At 45.5% G+C, this 19,719-nt stretch overlaps 1 protein-coding gene across 3 annotated transcripts in view; it reads right to left on the reverse strand.

Annotated features, from left to right (window-relative positions):
- Window positions 1–370: 370 nt before the first annotated feature.
- RSRC2 (arginine and serine rich coiled-coil 2) overlaps window positions 371–19,719 on the reverse strand; it is a 36,435-nt gene continuing 17,086 nt past the window's right edge. Inside the window, exons 4-10 of one of the 3 annotated variants that reach the window (XM_040416169.1) lie at window positions 16,613–16,797; window positions 15,708–15,839; window positions 15,504–15,629; window positions 15,326–15,405; window positions 14,231–14,463; window positions 7,268–7,357; window positions 371–1,084 (exon numbers count right to left, since the gene is read on the reverse strand). In XM_040416169.1, the coding sequence (XP_040272103.1) occupies window positions 908–1,084; window positions 7,268–7,357; window positions 14,231–14,463; window positions 15,326–15,405; window positions 15,504–15,629; window positions 15,708–15,839; window positions 16,613–16,797 (1,023 nt within the window). In that variant the 3' untranslated portion in view covers window positions 371–907. Of the gene's footprint in view, window positions 1,088–7,267; window positions 7,358–14,230; window positions 14,464–15,325; window positions 15,406–15,503; window positions 15,630–15,707; window positions 15,840–16,612; window positions 16,820–19,719 lie in introns of all 3 variants that reach the window. The other 2 variants (XM_040416168.1, XM_040416170.1) reach the window with 2 other exon arrangements.

Raw genomic sequence — 19,719 nt, forward strand, 5'->3', positions numbered from 1 at the left:
TGATCTATCCAAAAGATACATCATGAGTAAGATAAAAAGGTACGGAACTCTTTAAATCAGAATTGTAGTCAATGTCAATTTTATATTACTCAAGGAAAAAGACAACAAAGCATTTTTATGTTTTTTTATTTTCTGTCACTTTTTTTTTTGCTTGTTTATAGGGCAGAATATACAAGCAATAGAACGCATGGGCATAAATCAATTCAATTAGTGATAAGCACCTTAGCAAACCAGGGTCTTTGTTAACTGAACGAGATTAACCTAAACACAAATATGGTATAAAGGCTGAATTGTGTGTATATATATATATATATATATATATATATATATATATATATATATATATATATATATATAATTTTTTTTTTTTTATAAAAAGAGAAAACAAAAAAACTCAAAGGTCTTATGAAGGCCTTGTTTATGTCAAAATTTACAAGTGTATAGAACAAAAGTGTATTGAAAACATATGTGCTATCAGACAGAAGACACCTAAACGAAATGTAAACATACCTAAAGCACACAGTAATAACCATTATTATCAAGATCCAGAAGTATTCTGGCACAAATTTTCTTTGTGGAAATTTTCACAACATTTGGATACATTTAGCAATGATATCAGACCTGCTTTTGGAGTCACACCAGCAGGAAATATTGGTGAACAAAGCTTTATGTTCATTTACATGTCCAAATAGTAAAACAAATGACTTCCTATTGTCATTTAATGGAAATAGGCAAACTGATATCACTAACACCAGTATCACTGATATTTACAAAAATGATTTTTTTTTAATAAGTTAAAGTCAATGCAACATCCATGCAATCTAGTCGTCTAGCTTTTTGGTTACAAGAACCTGAACTATTTAGAAGTTCCAAGGAGTGGACAATCCCTTTCTTCTTTAATTTTCTTCTAGACTGTATCCATTCCTCGCATCGATGATGTAAAGCCCAAACCCATTCCCCTCTGCGTGTGGGTCTGTGATCTTGCCATTTCATACTGAGCATCAAGGTTTCTAAAAACTTCTTCTTGTTGCTTTAAGGTTTTTATACTTTTGTTGTCTACAGAGCTTGTTCCAGCTTCTTCTTCATTCTAGTACAAGATAATGTGATTATACATATTACATATTGTAAGAACCACCAGATCATGATGTAGAGTGGTGTACTACTTAAAAGGATTGTCCCCACTTCGCCTTTCACGGCCAAGATGGGAATAACATATGCTGAGCATGCTGTCCTATGGAAACGGAAGGCGCTCTGTTGTTTCCATAAGGCCTCGTTCACACATCAGCGTTTGGTCAGTGATTTCCATCAGTGATTTGTGAGCCAAAACCAGGTGCAGGTCAAAACCACAGAACAGGTGCAGATCTTTGATCTTTCCATCATACCTCGTCTCTAAGTAGGCTTCACTTCTGGTTTAGGCTCACAAATCACTGACCAAGCACTGAAGTGTGGACGAAGGCGTCACAGTGAATGAGAACTAAACAAACATAGTATAGCAAGCTATACTGTTTGCATAACTTCTGTGTTACTGAAACAGTGCAGCTACTTGCTGTGCTATCCGTGTTTGCATAGCTCCCAATCAATGCTATCGGAGATCCATAAACAGTGGAGCAGTGGACGCTTAGCCATTACCATAACTACAGCCATCCTGGTGATTAATGTGGGGTATTCCTATCTCAGCCATAAAAGGCTGAAAAGTAACACCATCTTTAAATATACTACTGTACAAATGGCGTAACCTTTGTGCTCCCATTTATTGTAAAGGTAATTAAAGCGAACCTTTCAATAGGATTTCACCTAATAAACTATTACCAGTACCTTAAAGATTATGCTCATTCTGTTTAAATGCATTCTTGTCCCGCTTTCCTGGGATGTATATTGATGAAAAAAACAACTTATAAAGTCCTTGTCTCCAGCTCCTGCAGTCACGCTAGAAGTCAAGGGGGTAGCCCTTCCCTCACTCCGGGCTGTAACTCCCCTGCCCTTAGCCCTCCTCTAAGTAGTGTAACTGACACCCGGCTCAGTCGCCGGGACCGCACTTGTACTGGCGGCGCATGCGCCGTCGGTCTCAGTAGCAGCGCGATCCCGTCTGAAGATAAGTCTCTCAATCATTCATATACAGGAGGCGGGAGCTGGCTGCAGAATCACATAGCCGGCTCCCGACCTCTATGCGTGCCTGAAGAACAGAAGACAGGGAGGTATCGGGGACGGACGGCGCATGCGCGATTCACTTACAGGATCATGCTTCAGTCTGCGCGATAGACGGGATCGCGCTGCTACTGAGACCGACGGCGCATGCGCCGCCAGTACAAGCATGGTCCCGGCGACTGAGCCGGGTGTCAGTTACACTACTTAGAGGAGGGGTTAGGGCAGGGGAGTTACAGCCCGGAGTGAGGGAAGGGCTACCCCCTTGACTTCTAGCGTGACTGCAGGAGCTGGAGACAAGGACTTTATAAGTCGTTTTTTTCATCAATATACATCTCAGGAAAGCGGGACAAGAATGCATTTAAACAGAATGAGGATAATCTATAAAGGTACTGGTAATAGTTTATTAGGTGAAATCCTGGTGAAAGGTTCGCTTTAAAGGGGTTATCCAATAGTACAAATATGCACCACAATGCCTGGGCCCCTCCTATAGAAGATACTTACATGGTCCCTGCATCCCTCCAAATCCATGCACCCCACCGCTGCATTTTCCCGCTGCGTGGATCTAAACATCCGGCAACGGGGTTGGGGGGTGGTTTAAGATGTTTTGATCCAAGCGATTGGGAGATGCAGCGGTGGCAGGGTAGGGATCCGGAGGGACGGAAGGGGGGGGGGGCGGGGGAGGAAATCGGGTAAGTATCGTCTATAGGAGGGGCACAAGCATTGTGGTGGGTATTTGTACTATTGGATAACCCCTTTAAGCATAACTATAATGCAAAATAAAGTACAAATTAAATGACTCAAAATAGCAGTTAGGAAAAAAATACGGATTATTTGTCAAGCCATTTGCTCCAGTTTTGTGGCAACAAAAATTAGCAAATTTTGTCACACAACAAAATTGCTCTAAAAGTTGTGAATTTTTAAAAGAGGTTCTCTGAAAATTAATAAAATTACTGGAAAAAATAAATAAATAACTACTTTATTATATCGACATTTCCAAATAGCTTTTATTATTTAGAATGGTTCATTTTCTCTAGGGTAAAATCATCAGAGGAAATATAAAGGCTGTGCTGAGGGGCAGTGGTAATGTAGCAGACTCCATACAAATGCAGCTGCTCACCAGCCACATGTCAAACCCATCCTCTCTGTACTTTCGCTTTGTTTGTTCATACACACAGAGAGCTGTGGATGTTATCAGCTATGTGTAGGATCGTAATTCATGACAAGCAGAACAGTGAGGAGACCCGAGGCAGCTGTTTAGCTCACTGCTCTGAAGGAACCCATCCTGCTGTGAGATTAGGACGGGTTGTGTGTGCACTAACTGGATGGCGGCCATGTAATTTCCCCTGAGGATTTCCCCCTAGTGAAAGGGAGCAATTATAAATAATTAGGGATCGACCGATATTGATTTTTTAGTGCCGATACCGATAATTTGTGAACTTTCAGGCCGATAGCCGATAATTTATACCGATATTCAGGGAATTTTCATTATTGTTAACGTGTATTTTATTTTTTTTTTGTAAATCTTTTTCATTTATACTTAATATTTTTGTCTGTTTTTTTTTTTTACTAACTTTTAGCCCCCTTAGGGACTAGAACCCTTGTCCTATTCACCCTGATAGATCTCTATCAGGGTGAATAGGACATCACACTGTCCCTGCTGCCCTGTGCACACAGCAGCATGGAGCTGAACATGGCAGCCAGGGCTTCAATAGCGTCCTGGCTGCCATGGTAACTGATCGGAGCCCCAGGTTTACACAGCTGGGGCTCCGATCGGAGGAGGAGGGGAGAGGGGATCCTGTGGCCACTGCCACCAATAATTAATACTGGGTGGGGGGGGGGGGGGGCGCACTGCGCCACCAATGTTTTTACTATTGGGATGGGGGTGGGGTGCGCACTGCGCCACCAATGATTAATACTGGGGGGCTTGGGGGGGAAGGCGCACTGCGCCACCAATGAAGATAAGTCTCTCAATCATTCATATACAGGAGGCGGGAGCTGGCTGCAGAATCACATAGCCGGCTCCCGACCTCTATGAGCGGTAGCTGTGATCCGTGGCACCTAAGGGGTTAACTACCGCAGATCGCACTGCTTCCTTCTCCCCTGTGCTGCTGAGGGAAGGTAGTGAGCCAAAAAAAAGGGGGACTGGTGGGTGGGGATACCCTCCAAATCTCGCCTCTTATTTATATAAACCCTTGTGAGCGCCAATAGAGGATTAGTGTTGGGCTGCTGGAGTGTGTGATAGCTTGTTGTTGGGGTTATGTTATATTAATATGTAGAGGGATATCAATTGTGTAGGAAAAAATTGTACAGGAAAAAAGTTGTACATACATGTATGTAAAAACAATTTTTTTTAAAAACAAGCGAAATAAAACAAAATCGGCATACAAAGAGCGAGTGAAAAGTATACACGTATAAAATCTGCTGAGAGAATAAAAGGATAAAAATAAAAAATAGATTGTACGTAAAAGTGGGATCACTGCATACAGCCTCTATTGCCTAAGAGGCCGTGTTCTGCAGCGTCGTACACAATAGATGTGGTACAGTAGGATAGAGCAATGGATAAAAGTTTTTTTTGTTTAAAATACCGACATATATATTATAATATCGTGGTATCATAAGTAAGTTTACTCACTTCACGGGGAAGGGGGCGGTTTACCAGGATAAGCATAATACACCTGTAAACCGAGTACCCCCCCAGCCTGGATCGCTTCTAGAGTTATAACGGATGAAGGCAGCCAAACAACACGGGTGCTTCTCTTCAAAGGTCTTTATTTGCAAGTAAAAAAATCCGGCTCAACGCGTTTCGGGACAGGCACGTCCCTTCATCGGGAGCAATAGGGAACACAGAGAGCGCGATCTGTGTTCCCCATACGTTATCGGTATATCGGCAAAATAGATGCCGATAAAAATCCTCAATATCAGCCGATAATATCGGTAAAACCGATAATCGGTCGATCCCTATAAATAATAAAAACTATTTGGGAATGTGTTTATAATAAAGTAAAATTTAGACATTTTCAGTAATTTTATTTTATTAATTCATGGAGAACCCCTTTAAGCAGGAGGGAAGAGGAGGATTAATAAGGCTACTTTCCCACTAGCGTTCAGAGCGGGTCCATCTGATGTCTGCTCAGACGGATCCGCTCCTATAATGCAGACGTTTGTATCCGTTCAGAACGGATCCGTCTGCATTAGGCCTCTTTCACACGGGCGTTGCGGGAAAAGGTGCGGGTGCGTTGCGGGAACACCCGCGATTTTTCCGCGCGAGTGCAAAACATTGTAATGCGTTTTGCACTCGCGTGAGAAAGATCACCACGGTGATGGACCATGTGATTGGAGCATGTGATCTGACGTCACCAAAGGTCCTTTAGCCCACAACTCATCATTAAAGAAGTAAAGACCGGGAACTACGCGAACAAGAGGAGAAGGTGAGTTAATTTTTTTTATTTTTTTTAACCCCTCCAGCGCTGTTTTACTATGCATTCTGCATTCAGAATGCTATTATTTTCCCTTATAACCATGTTATAAGGGAAAATAATACAATGAATAGACTGTCACCTAGCAACCATGCGTGAAAATCGCACCGCCATTCACTTCTATGGGGCCTGCGTTGCGTGAAAAACACAGAATATAGAGCATGCTGCGATTTTCACGCGTGATGCGTGAAAATCACCGCTCATCTGAACAGCCCCATAGAAATGAATGGGTCGGTATTCAGTGCGGGTGCAATGCGTTCACCTCACGGATCGCATCCGCGCGGAATACTCGCCCGTGTGAAAGGGGCCTTATAGTTTGAAAAAAAAAAAACTAAGTCTGAAAGTAGCCTGAACGGATCCGTCCAGACTTTACATTGAAAGTCAATGGGGGACGGATCCGTTTGAAGATTGAGCCATATGGTGTCATCTTCAAGCGGATCCGTCCCCATTGACTTCCATTGTAAGTCTGGACGGATCCGCTTGCTTCCGCACGGCCAGGCGGACACCCGAACGCTGCAAGCAGCGTTCAGGTGTCCGCTCGCTGAGCGGAGGCTGAACGCTGGCAGACTGATGCATTTTCAGCGGATCCGCGTCCACTGAGAATGCATTAGGGCTGGACGGTTGCGTTCGGGGCCGCTTGTGAGCCCCTTCAAACGGAGCTCACGAGCGGACACCCGAACGCAGGTGTGAAAGTAGCCTAACTAGTTTTCAATTTATTCATACATATCTGGGAGGAATAAGAGGAACAGCAAAATACAGTCCAAGAAAAAAAAATTAAGTTATTCATGGAGACTGCAAATATCTGCCACAGGTCCTTATCACACAGTTTGAGGTACCATATAATTTAACCTCTTACTGACTGATTTAATTTTTTTTACTCAGTCATATTTTTTTTTTATTATTATAGACGTAAAAGGGCTTGTTTTTTGCAAGACAAGTTCTACTGTCTAAATAGCACCATTTACTACTATTGTTTTATGGGTTTTATTTTTACAGCGTTGATTCTGCAGGTCAGCATACCATATTTTTATTGTTTTTCTTACATTTTAATATTTAATACAAAAACATTAATTTTTTTTGCACTGCCATATTCTGACCCCCATAACTTTTATATTTGCGTCTAATGAACTGTGTGAGGGCTCATTTTTTGCAAGGCGATCTGTACTGTATTGATAGGATTTTGGGTTGCATGACTTTTTGATAATTTTTTATTCAATTTGGGGAGGTAAAAAAATAAAAAAGGGCACATTGGCCATCTTCACATCCCCCCCCCCACCCCACCGTGCCATTCACCATACAGGATAACTACTTTTATATTTTAATATCTCAGGAATTTTGGGACATGGCAATACTAATGTTCATTATCTTTGTTTATTTTAAAAATGGGAAAGAGGGGTTATTTGAATGTATATATTTTTGATACTTTATTTTTAGGGGAGTTCAACATGCAATCATCTGAGCGCCTCTCTCATAGACTGCAATGATTTACCACTGCCATCTGTAGGAGAATCTCTACCTTTGAGTCCTGCCACATAGAGTCTCACCATCTCTAATGTCTCGATGTGTGCAAGGGCTTAAAACTAGTCCTAACCATCCGAGTAAATAAGGAAATATATACATGAATGAAAAAGTGCAGTTCAACCAACCTTTATTCCCATTAGCTTCCTAAATTTTACGTTTTGGTCCTTGTTTCCAAAATTTAGCTTTTCCCATATTTCAGCAGACTGTGACTTGTCCTGAAATTTAAAAAAATATAAAATGATCATTTATTTTTTATTAACCTTTATCCTAAAACGGAAAAACAAACAAACACTTTCCTTTAAAAATATCTGCATGTAGGCATTACTTCTTGATACTGAAAAGGTATCAAAAAGCAGTGTAAAACACTGGTTAGTGTTGTCTATAGCTAAAGAAGCAACATCCTCAAACTGTCTGAATAGTGAAATCTATTAGCTGGTTAATATCCAGGAGCTCAGTGTTGGCTGAAGCCAGACTCCCACTCTAACGGCCAATATCAAAGATAACTCAGTTCTCGGCTGATTAACGCCTATGCTGAAAATAAAAAACGCTGCATCTAGGCAGTTAGAGGGGCTCTCTCTGCCCCCTATTATCACGGCAGCTGAGGCCTAACAGACTCCCAGGCATGTCAACACAGTATGCCTATTACACTATGCCACAGGCACAGCCTAATTATACAGTCTGTCATTGTTAAAATTGTAGGCTATAATGTATTGGTATAAAAGATATACCAATGCATTATTAAAGTAAATGTCCCCTAGTTGACTAAAGAAATAATTAAGGGTTAATAAAGTTTATTTAATAAAAAAAGGGGAAAATACAATAAAAAAAGTTGTAGTGTAGTGTTCATAAATTTCTAGAATGATTAAAAGGAATGGCACAACATAGAAATGTATGAAAACATGCTCTAGAATGCTCTAGTTATTAAATGGGGAATGCAAGTAATTACTAAAAGACACTTCACAGAGGTGACTTGTCCTCTTTAAAGGATAACTGTCATATTTGTATTTATTTGCTAGTTGATTAGAGCTAGGCATGTATACCTGAGTTAGTCTGTCAATGATTGTCAAAAGATCTGTAATTACCTTATAACAACAGCTTTCATTAATGTCCTCTGTCCCTTTCCACTGCTCCCTTAAAAGACCGTTGCTAGGGCTTGTCTGTCTTCCCTTTAGTGTAAACAGAAGACAGAGGGGCGGTCCTACACACTGCATGCCTGCATTAGGCTTCAGAAAGAGGAGGCGTGTCTCTCAGTAATCCAATCTGATTGGCTGTCAGGGAGCTGCTGGCTACAGCAAGTGTGGGAAGTGAGGGGAAGCAGTTTTGGCCTCAGAGAACTGGTAGAGGAACCATCTTGAGAAGGTCCTCATATTGTAAATGTTTAAACAGCCGTAACTAAGGGAAAAACCTCAAGGAAAACAGTGGTATGTGAAGAAAACGAGATTTTTGTATAACTTACCAGTAAAATCTCTTTCTCGCTCTTCCTTGGGGGACACAGGAAACCTTGGCGACACAGGAAACCTTGGGTATAGCTCATCTCCATAGGAGGCGTGACACTAAGTGAAAGACTGTTAAGCCCCTCCTCCAGCAGCTATACCCTCAGCCTGGAGCGAGCGACTACCAGTTATGTGCCCAAGTAGTTAAAACAAAGGCAAGGATCAACCAAATTAACACCAAGTCAAAACTCCCGTCAGGGCAATCAAAACAATGGGTGGGTGCTGTGTCCCCCAAGGAAGAGCGAGAAAGAGATTTTACTGGTAAGTTATACAAAAATCTCGTTTTCTCGCCCAATTCCTTGGGGGACACAGGAAACCTTGGGACGTTCAAAAGCAGTCCACAAATAGGGAGGGACCACAACCCAAGATGAATTAAAGCACCATAGGCATTAAGGCACCGCCGCCTGCAAGACCAGGCGGCCCAAAGCAGCATCCGCCGATGCATAAGTGTTCACCTTGTAGAACTTGGTGAAAGTGTGCATTTCGCTGAGCCCAGGAAGCCCCGACCGCTCTGGTAGAATGAGCGGTAACACCAAAGGGCGGTTCCCTGCCCTTAGCACGGTAAGCCTCAGCAATAGCCATCTTGATGAAGCAGGCAATAACCACTTTAGATGCCGCCAGCCCCCTGCGCGGACCCTCCGGAACCACAAATAGAGAATCAGAGCGCCAAAAGGGTCTAGTTACATCCAAGTAGATCCTCAGAGCCCTAACAACATCCAGACGGTGAAGATCCCGTTCCCGAGGATGAGACGGGGACGGGCACAGAGAAGGAAGGACAATATCTTCATTCAGGTGAAAAGCGGACACCACCTTCGGAAGGAAATCCGGAGCCGGGCGGAGAACCACCTTGTCCTGGTGAAAAACCAAGAGGGGTTCTACGCAAGAAAGTGCCGCCAATTCAGACACACGCCGAAGTTCGGTAATAAATCCTGGACGAAGCCGGTTTACGCGCACGAATCATGGTACGGACCATGTCAGCAGAAAACCCCCGCCGAGTTAGGACCGCGGTTTCAATAGCCACGCCGCTAAACGTAGCGACCCTAAATGCTGGTGGAAGATCGGCCCTTGAGAGAGGAGGTCTTCTCTTAGAGGCAGAGGCAAGGGGGCGTCTGCCAGGAGCAACATAAGGTCGGCGTACCAAGGACGACGAGGCCAATCCGGGGCTATTAGGATCGCAGGCGTGCCCTCCGCCGCGATCTTCCGAAGGACTCGTGGAAGAAGAGGCAGGGGCGGAAAAACGTAGAGGAGAGAGAACTCCGTCCAGGGAAGGACGAGCGCGTCCGCGCCGTAAGCGTCCGGATCCTTGGTTCTGGCCATGAAGGTGGGAAGCTTGTGGTTGAATCTGGAGGCCATGAGATCCACGTCCGGACGACCCCAACGGAGGCAAAGAGACTCGAAGACGTCGGGGTGCAGAGACCACTCGCCCGGGTCGATCGTCGTCCGGCTGAGGAAATCCGCCGCCCAATTGTCCACCCCCGGGATGTAAATGGCCGAAATGGCTGGAACATTTCCGCCCAGCGAAGGATTAGAGACACCTCCCTCATCGCCGCCGCGCTGCGAGTGCCCCCCTGATGATTTATGTATGCCACAGCCGTGGCATTGTCCGATTGGACACGAACAGGGTGACCCTGAAGCAGCGAAGTCCAATGCCGGAGTGAAAGGAGAACCGCCCTCAGCTCCAGAACGTTGATCGGCAGTTTGGACTCCGATGGAGATCAAGTGCCTTGTACTGACCGAGGAGGAAACACCCCCCCCAACCCCGCAGACTGGCATCGGTGGTAATCACCAACCAAGTTATCGGCAGGAAGGACTTCCCTTGGAGAGGGGTCCGTAACCACCAGAGGAGAGAGGAGCGAACCTGGGGGGGGGAAGGGGAAAGTGCTGATCCAGACTTTCCTGGGACTTGTCCCATGCGGACAGAATGGCAGTCTGAAAGGTGCGGGAGTGATACTGCGCGTAGGGGATTGCTTCGAAACAGGACACCATCTGTCCCAAGACCCGCATGCTGAACCGGAAGGAAGGATGGCGGTGGGTCAGAAGGCTCCGAACCGACCGATGAAGGAGCTGGCGCTTCTCTGACGGAAGCCGAACCTCCGCTGCATCTGTATCCAGCAGCATCCCCAGAAAGATCAGTTGCCTGGATGGAACAAGAGCGGATTTGGGAAGATTGATAATCCAACCGAACCGGCGTAAGGTTTGTAGCGAGAGGTCCACACTGGCGGATGTCAGTAACAGAGAGGGTGCCTTGATAAGGAGATCGTCCAAATATGGAAGAAGAAAAACTCCCCTGGAACGAAGTAAGGCGAGGACAGGGGCAAGGATTTTTGTGAAACCGCGAGGGGCCGTCGCCAGCCCGAAGGGGAGAGCAACGAACTGGTAGTGGTCGGACCCCACTGCAAATCGCAGAAAGCACTGATGACACCGAGCGATTGGAATATGAAGGTAGGCGTCCTGGATGTCGATAGAGGTCAGGAACTCCCCTTTTTCCAGAGAGGCCACCACCAACCTGAGAGACTCCATCCGGAATCGCTGAAGACGAAGGAAACGGTTTAACCGTTTTAGATCCAGAATGGGACGAACCGAGCCTTCTTTTTTGGGGACCACAAAAAGGTTCGAATAGAACCCCTTGAATCTTTCTTCCATGGGAACCGGAGCGATGACCCCTTTGTCCAGAAGGGTGCGAGTGGCAGTAAAGAAATCAGCCGCCCCTTGGGGATCCCGGGAGCGAAAGAACCGAACTGGGGGGAGGGACGTAAACTCGAGTTTGTACCCGGAAGACACAACTTCGAGAGCCCAGGTGTCGGAGACGTGCGCCTGCCAGAAGTCCCTGAACAGGAAGAGACGTCACCCCACCCGGGTGGGTGGGGGCGCACCTTCAGGTAGTGTTCTGCTTGGTCGCGGGAGGGCGAGCAGGCTGTGACTTGCGCCAGGAGGGCTGGGTCCGAAAAAAAGGTTTCTTACGTCTGTCTTGGACAGAGTTAGGGGATGGGCCTGAAGAGGTGCGAGGTGAGGGAGCCATGCGGGAAGACCTGAAGCGAGAAAAAGTGGGACGGCCTCAAGTGGTGGTCCTAGTCCTAGATTGAGGAAGATGCGTACTCTTCCCCCCCCCGTGGCTTCGGATATGATTTCATCCAAGCGGGTCCCGAACAATCGAGAACCAGTAAAGGGAAGGCCAGTAATAGACCGCTTTGACGTGGAGTCCGCCGTCCAAACCTTTAACCAAAGCTCCCTCCTGGCCGAAACGGCCAGGGCAGACGAACGGGCTATGAGAGCCCCCGCATCAAGGGATGCCTCACAGACGAATTTGCCGGCTTGAACAATAAGTTGGGCTAGAGCACGGAGGTCCTGAATAGGGACGTCGGATTTAAGCTCCTGATCCAGCTGAGAAGCCCACTCTGAAACCGCTTTTCCAGCCCAAGCGGAAGCAAAGACCGGCCGGAGGGCGGAACCGGAGGCTGCAAAGATACCTTTGGTAATGGCCTCTATACGGTGATCCTCAGTGGATTGTAAGGAAGAGCCATCAGCAACGGGAATAGCCGTGCTTTTTGCCAAACGGGCCACCGGGGGGGTCGACTTTGGGTGGTGACGCCCAGTTTGTAATGCAATCCGCCGGGAATGGATAACAGATATCCAACTTCTTAGGCGGGGTAAAACGGGCATCAGGGCGGGCCCAGGCCTTGGAAACCACCGACGAGAAGTCAGTGTGGAGGGGAAAAACTGCCGACGTCTGTTTTTGGCGAAAAAAGGAAACACTGTTTTTTTCAGAATTAGGAGGATCATCGTGAATCTTAAAGGTATCACGAATATTGTTAATAAGATGGCCCACAGCAGAAGCCAGTTTTGAAGGCAAGGCCGAGTCCATATCACAATCTGAATCAACTAGTTCCCCTTCAGAGGGCATATCCTGTATCGAGGAAGGGCCCGACTGAGAGCGCACCCTTGGGGGTGATACTGAAGCATCCGAGGATGATAGGCGCTCCGCCCTAGACCGCTTCTGGGGTTGACGGACTCTGGAGGTGTCGCCTGGAGAGAGGGACTCAGACGGGTCAGCTAAGATAGCGGACCCGGAGGGCCCAGCAGGGGAAATATCCGGCTGCGATAAGGGCAATACCTCTGCAAGGCGGCCCACAATGTTAGAGAGGCTGACCACAGCCTGGGAAAGGGATCTAGCCCAGTCTGGGGGATCCAAGAGGCCAGGGGGTGACACAACAGATGGCGGACCCTGTAATGGGGCTTTGCAAGCCGAGCAATGCGGGTCAGGCTGCCCTTGAGGAAGGGGCGCCTTACATGCGGTGCAGGTGTGATACCAAGGACCGGCCGGCGCTGAGGGGTCAGACATGTTGGCTGAAGTAATATAAAAGCGTCCAGGCCAGAGGGCTGCAGAGCTAGAAGGGGTCAACAGTCCTACCAGGTCACAGTGGGAGCGGACGGCAACAGCAGCAGCAACAACAGCAGCGGCAACACCTGAGGTAAAAACGATCCGTCCTGAGAGCAGGCTGGCACGAAGAGGAGGCGGGGCCAGCGAGGAGCGGGAAGAAAGACGTCAGCACCCCCGACTGAATGTCTAACATGTACAGGAGAAGCGGAACGAAGCTCCGCCCCCCGCTGGAACTTTCGCGCGCGCGATTCAAACAAATATGCCGCCGAGAAAATATTGCCCCCCGACCACCTCCTTATACACCGGCGGCGAATGACACACCGGTAGCCGGCAAGAGAAGTCAGCCGGCAGCTGAACACAGCGGCAGCACTGGCCGAGATAACAAAAGGCGGCCCCACATGACCGCAGCAACTGAGGTAAACTTGTGCAGTAAACCCTCCCCCACGAGCACCGCTCCGTCCTGCTCCACACACAAAGGGGGGAAGCCGACAGTAAGCCTTGTAATGTGACAAGGCTAGGCAGAGGGAACACAGAAGTTAGAGGGGGGGGGGGGGGGGGTAGGAACGGCTGCATAGCCACCTCACCAGTTGACGTTTTCACCCTCAGTCCATCCAGCAGGGACGCCCCTTCAGCCACTGGCACCGAAGTGGCAGGAAGCTGGAGAGGGGCTTGCAGGCGGGCGACCCTTGTGCTGGCGGGATGCAGGGGAGCTGGGCTGCCCTGGTCCTCCTTTTCTTCTGTGGGGAAGGCAGCAGTGCGGATAGCCAGCACTGGCGCAGCTCAACCCCGGGAAAACAGAGAGGTCTTTGCGACTCTGTTGTCCCTGTTGAAAAAAGTTGAAAATAATAAAAAGAGAAAAAAATAAAATCTTTAGCAAAGACAGCTCTGCAGTGCAGAGAGTGTCTTGCCTCCTTGACACTAAGCAAAAAACTGGTAGTCGCTCGCTCCAGGCTGAGGGTATAGCTGCACTTAGTGTCACGCCTCCTATGGAGATGAGCTATACCCAAGGTTTCCTGTGTCCCCCAAGGAATTGGGCGAGAAACTAAAGATTGCATAATGCTGCTGCAGCAGTAACATATGCTAAAATTGATTTATTTGATGAAAACATGACAGTAACCCTTTAAAGACAAAACTGTAAAATTACAGATTAAAATATTGCTAATATATTATAAAAATAAATGCAGTCACCTGCATTTCATAAACACCATTTTTCTTACCCCTTCTTTCTTGCCTTGCCAAAGCATTTTCCTCTTTTTCTCTTGCTCTGCAAATCTCATTGGATTTACTGCAGCTGGATTATAATAACTAGGAACAGAAATTCCAGTTTCAGCCAAAGCCTTGGCCTGTAATGCAGCCATTTGAGCTGCCATAGCTATTTGAGGGGTCACCTGAGTTCCAGAGGCCAACAATGCTGCTACATTAAGCACAGACCCACCACCTGCAACAGCAACTGAAGAAAAAAAAATTTGTAGTTAAGTAAAAGTTTTTCCTTGTGTTTTTATATCTCCTTGAAATGACTGTTTCAGAGCCTGGAAAACGGCTGACAGAACTATGTAGAAGTTGGGGTGATGTAGGTAATCATACCTTTAAGCTCAAAAAGTGAAAGGTATCCAGATCTAGAATAAAATCCAATAACTTTATTTGGGACACAGAGAAAAATTAAAATCCAAGTTGAACCATCTAATCATTCCTTTGTGGTAGCTTTTATCGGAGGGCAACAAATAAATAAATAAAATCGAATTTTCTTTCACTGGGTAAATATTTGGGAGGCAGTCCCTTTTTGTGAAATGTTCACTGCAGAGAAACAGTCCACAGGCCCTCCCTTCTGCTCTGACTGCTATAGCTGTCTTCTGGTTGGACATTTTTCATTAAAGGGGTTATCGGATAGTTTATAACTGATGGCCTATCCTTTAGATAGGTCATCGGTAGATTGGTGGGGGTCTGACACCAAGGACCCCTGCCAAACAGCTGTTTGATAAGGCAGCGGCGCTTTCAGTAGATCTGCAGCCTTCTCATTACTTTCCCTAAGCAGAGTGACGACACGTTCTTCGGTCACATGGCCTAGGCGCAGTTCAGCCCCATAGAAGTGAATGGGGCTGAGCTGCGATACCAAGCACAGCCACTATACAACGCATAGCGCTGTGCTTGGTGCCTTCTAAAACAGCTGATCGGCGGGGGTCCTGGGAGTCAGACCCCCACTGATCAGATACGGATGACCTATCCAAAGGTAATGATACTATTACTAGGAAAGTTAAGAGTACACATTTACACACAATTTTCTGATGCTCAATAATACACAAATTTAATTTTACCTGCTGCGATTTCTTGCTGTTTTTGCTTTTCAACCATTTCTTTTTCACGCTGCTCTTGGAGTTTCTTTGCCCTCTCTAACCTGAAAGGAAAAAAAAAAAAAAAAAGAACAGTGTTATAGGCGTATATTAAGTAAAAAAAAAAAAAAAAAAAAAAGAAATATAACAAGACATCCCTTACCTTCTAGCCAGGGCTTCTTGTGCATCCATTGCAGTATTTCTGCCTCGAAACGGAGGTGGACTAGGTGGTGTTCGGCTTCGGCTCCTACTGTGCCTTCTAGGTTTGTCAGGTCTTTTCTTCTTTTCACTAGATTAAAAGCAGTTTATAAATTAGATCACTTAATGGAAAACAAACACTACACATTATAAGTTGATGAAGACATACCGACTCCTGCTTCTACTCTTACTCCTATGGCGGTGCCTGGACCTGGATGTTGAACGAGAGCGAGGGCGCCTTTTACGATCTCTGCTCCTTGATCGGGACTTTTTCTTGTCACGACTTTTACTACGATGACGCCTATAACATCAAATAATCCTTAAGATGTTTATGAACCAAATGTTAAAAAGATCAGCATAATTTTATGTTAATTTCTCATACAATGCTACTAAGGGTTCAGCTACACAGCAATGTAAGTCGCAGGCCATTTAATGTACCATTTGTCAATGACACACTGCAACAATCCAAAAGAGTTAGTTCTAAAATAGTAGCGTGACAGTAAGCTGCAGACAAATCGCACATGTTGCCGTAAAAGTGTTGTAACAAACTTTTCAAAGTTAGAAAGCTAGCTTAAAAAAAATCCAGACGTCTACACAATTGGCATGATATGTTCAAAATAATGTGACTTACAAATGGTAAACATCTGCTTTAATAAATTAATCATACCCTATGTTTATGAAGTTTTTTCAGGGACCCTATTGCTACAAGTTTAAGAGGACCTTTCATGGGTCCGAACATTTTAAGATAACGATCTGGATATGTAGAGCGGCGCCGAGGGATCTCACTGCACTTACTATTATCCCTGGGTGCCGCTCCATTCACCCGCTGCGCAGAGCTCACAGCCATGGAGAAAAAAAAATAAACTCCCAGACTGGGAGAAGGAACGCCCACGGAGAAAAAGGGCAGAGAGATCCCTGGGCGCCGCTCTTCATTTCCAGATAATCTTACAATGTTCGGACCCATGAAAGGTCCTCTTTAACAAAACCGTGTACTAATGTTTTAAAAAGGCAATAAACGTTTGCAACTCTGTGAAAATAAAAATGATATATATTAAAGGCTCAACAAAGGCTTACCTGTCACGTGATCGAGACCCAGAAGGACTTCTTCCTCTAGACGATCTCTTTTCTTTCCGTCGATGTCTTTCCTCTCCATTTTCTGAAGAATTAAGCCTGTCCCTTACTTTGTCCGAATGCTCTTTATCGGGGTCATCAGATCTGTATTTCTTTGAGGATTTGTCTTTGGAGTCATATTTTCTTCCCTGTTTTAACAAGAAGTTGGTTCTTTCAGGAAAATAGTGCAACAAAAAGAGTTAGTATCAGTGTCAAATGATTGACATATGTTGTGATGTAACTTCTGTAACCCTTAGTAAATGTTTAAACTAAGGTGTCAAATCTGGAAGATAAAAAAAAAAAATCGGTCCCTATACTGTGTAATATATTTAATCTTCCAGTAAAGTCATGCAAACTCAGATACAATATATCTCAGTAGGACATGAACCAAGATCTTCAGCTTTTCTTCGACCAATTCTCTTTAATTTTAAGATATCAAAATATTTTAGGTCACTCCATCGCCTGCTTATTCTTTAAAAGAAATCAACATGACTGATTACAACAGCAATCAGCAATTGCACCTCAACAAGTGCCCTTTCATGGATTTTCGGAGTGAAATATGAAGCATTATGACCCATTTGGTGCTGCTTGAATTCTTGAGCTCTAGCACCAGCTTCACAGGGGATACTTTTGGGGTCCGTCATGGAGGCATAACAACTTAAGAATAAGTATCTACATACACTGAACTACTTGCTTGCATAATCCGCAAATAGAATTGTGGAGCGCTTGTCTGATCTACAATGGGGAAAAAACCCTATGAGCAAACAAATCCGTCCATAAAGGTGTTGCATAAAATCTAGCAAGTGAATCCATAAAGATCTGTGAAAATAATTTTAAGTCCCCCCCCCCCCCCCCCCCATAAAAACATAGTACATCTTAGTGATCCAACAAACCCATTTATAATATAAAAAATGAGAAGACAAACTGACTTGCTAAATCAAACAGTAAGGTGCAGGGAATTGCATCAAACAAGGTGTTGCATGTAAATCCACCATGAATAAAAGCTGCAATTTAAATCAATGCATGGCTATTCAGAATGTTGTCAAATGTTCAACTCTATGAGCAGCGTCACCGGAATTTAAAATACATCTACCTGGGTTGTAAAATATAGAGGAAAGATCTACTGTGGATTTGCGGCAAGACCCACAACAAAAACTGCATGAATTAACCCCTTAAGGACCCTGGGATTTTCCATTTTTGGGTTTTCGTTTTTTACTCCCTGCCTTCCCATAGTCCTAACTTTTTTGCTTTTCCATTCACATATCCTTATGAGGGCTTATTTTTTGCAGGATAAGTTATACTTTCTAATGGCACCATACCATGTAGTAAGGAGCGGGAAAAAAAATTCTAAATGGGGTAGAATTGGGAAAAAACGCAATTCTGGTAAAGGATTTTATTTATTTTTTTACACTGTACACTATGCGGTAAGATTGACCTGTTATCTTCATTCTCCAGGTCAGTACGGTTACAACGATACCACACTTGCGTTTTAATACTGAAAAAAATTTTAAAACCTTTGAGGAAAACTCACTTTTTTTTTCATAACCATATTCTGACCCCTATAACTTTTTTGTAGATATGTGTACTGGGCTGTGTGTGAGGGCTAATTTTTTTGCGGGACGATCTGTTCTTTTCAGTGATAGCAATTTTAAATGTGTGACTTTTTGATCACTTTATATAAAAAAATTATTGGGTAGTTGAAGTGATAAAAATGGCAAACTGGCTGTTTTATTTTTTTCCCGCTACGCCATTTGCCGTATGCCATTAATATTGTTATATTTTAATAGTATAGTTTTTTTTTATATTTGTAAAAACTCCCCCCCCCCCCTTATTTTAAATCACCTAGGGTGATTGCCCATAGTATTCAGTGATGGCTAAATAGCCATCATTGAGGACTTCAATTGCACTATATCAGGCATGGCCAACGTGCAGCTCTCCAGCTGTTGTAAAACTATAACTCCCACCATGCCCTGCTGTAGGCTAATAGCTGTAAACTGTCCGGGCATGATGGGAGTTGTAGTTTTGCAACAGCTGGAGAGCCTCAGTTGGGCCACCCCTGCACTATCTCAATACAAGGGTGCCACCTAGTGGCCTGTATTGATATATACATCTAATTGACTCTGAAGCTGGCTTGAGGCTTCGGTCAATTAGATCGAGGTAACAGGTCCCCCGATCTCAGCCAGGGAACGCTGTTACTGGACCAGAAGCACGCGACTTCCAATTCCGGTCTGCGCAGATGCCGTGGTCACATTTGACCACGGCATCTGAAAGGTAAGATGTATGTGATCAGGCTTATTTAAAATAGAGACCCCGCGGCTAAGGCACCCGCTGCACGCGCGAACGGGCGCCATGTTTAGGGATCGGACCCATGCCGTACAGCTACGTCATGGGTCCTTAAAGGGAGTCTTTCACGCAGATTCACCCTATTAACCTAATAACAGTGTTATGTCCACGGCATCCCCCCTATTAAAACTGTGCTTACCGTTAGTTCCCTGCTAGTATCGTTGTGCAGTAAAACACTTTTAATCCGTATGCAAATGAGGCTGTGAAGGTGCCATGGGGCGGCGTTAAAACGGCCGGTGCCCAGGCCCCTAGGTCATTTTCATGCGAAGCCACTCCCCCTCCGCCGCATCTGCCCGCCCTTTAGTCTCTGCTCTAACCTCCCTCCTGTAATCCCGCACATGCGCCGATGAACGCGATATCGGGGTGTGCGCATCGCAGTTTGCTGTCCTTTATCGCGTTCATCAGTGCATGCGCGGGATTACGGACGGGAGGTTAGAGCAGAGACTAAGGGCGGGCAGACGCGGCGGAGGGGGAGTGGCTTCGTATAAAAATGACCCAGGGGCCTGGGCACCGGCCGTTTTAAGGCTACTTTCACACTAGCGTTCTGCTGTCCGCTCGTGAGCTCCGTTTGAAGGGGCTCACGAGCGGAGCAGAACGCTTCCGTCCAGCCCTGATGCAGTCTGAATGGATGCGGATCCGCTCAGACTGCATCAGTCTGGCGGCGTTCAGCCTCCGCTCCGCTCGCCTCCGCACGGCCAGGCGGACAGCTGAACGCTGCTTGCAGCGTT

Source organism: Bufo bufo, chromosome 2 (assembly GCF_905171765.1).
Source record: "Bufo bufo chromosome 2, aBufBuf1.1, whole genome shotgun sequence".
NCBI lineage: Eukaryota > Metazoa > Chordata > Amphibia > Anura > Bufonidae > Bufo > Bufo bufo.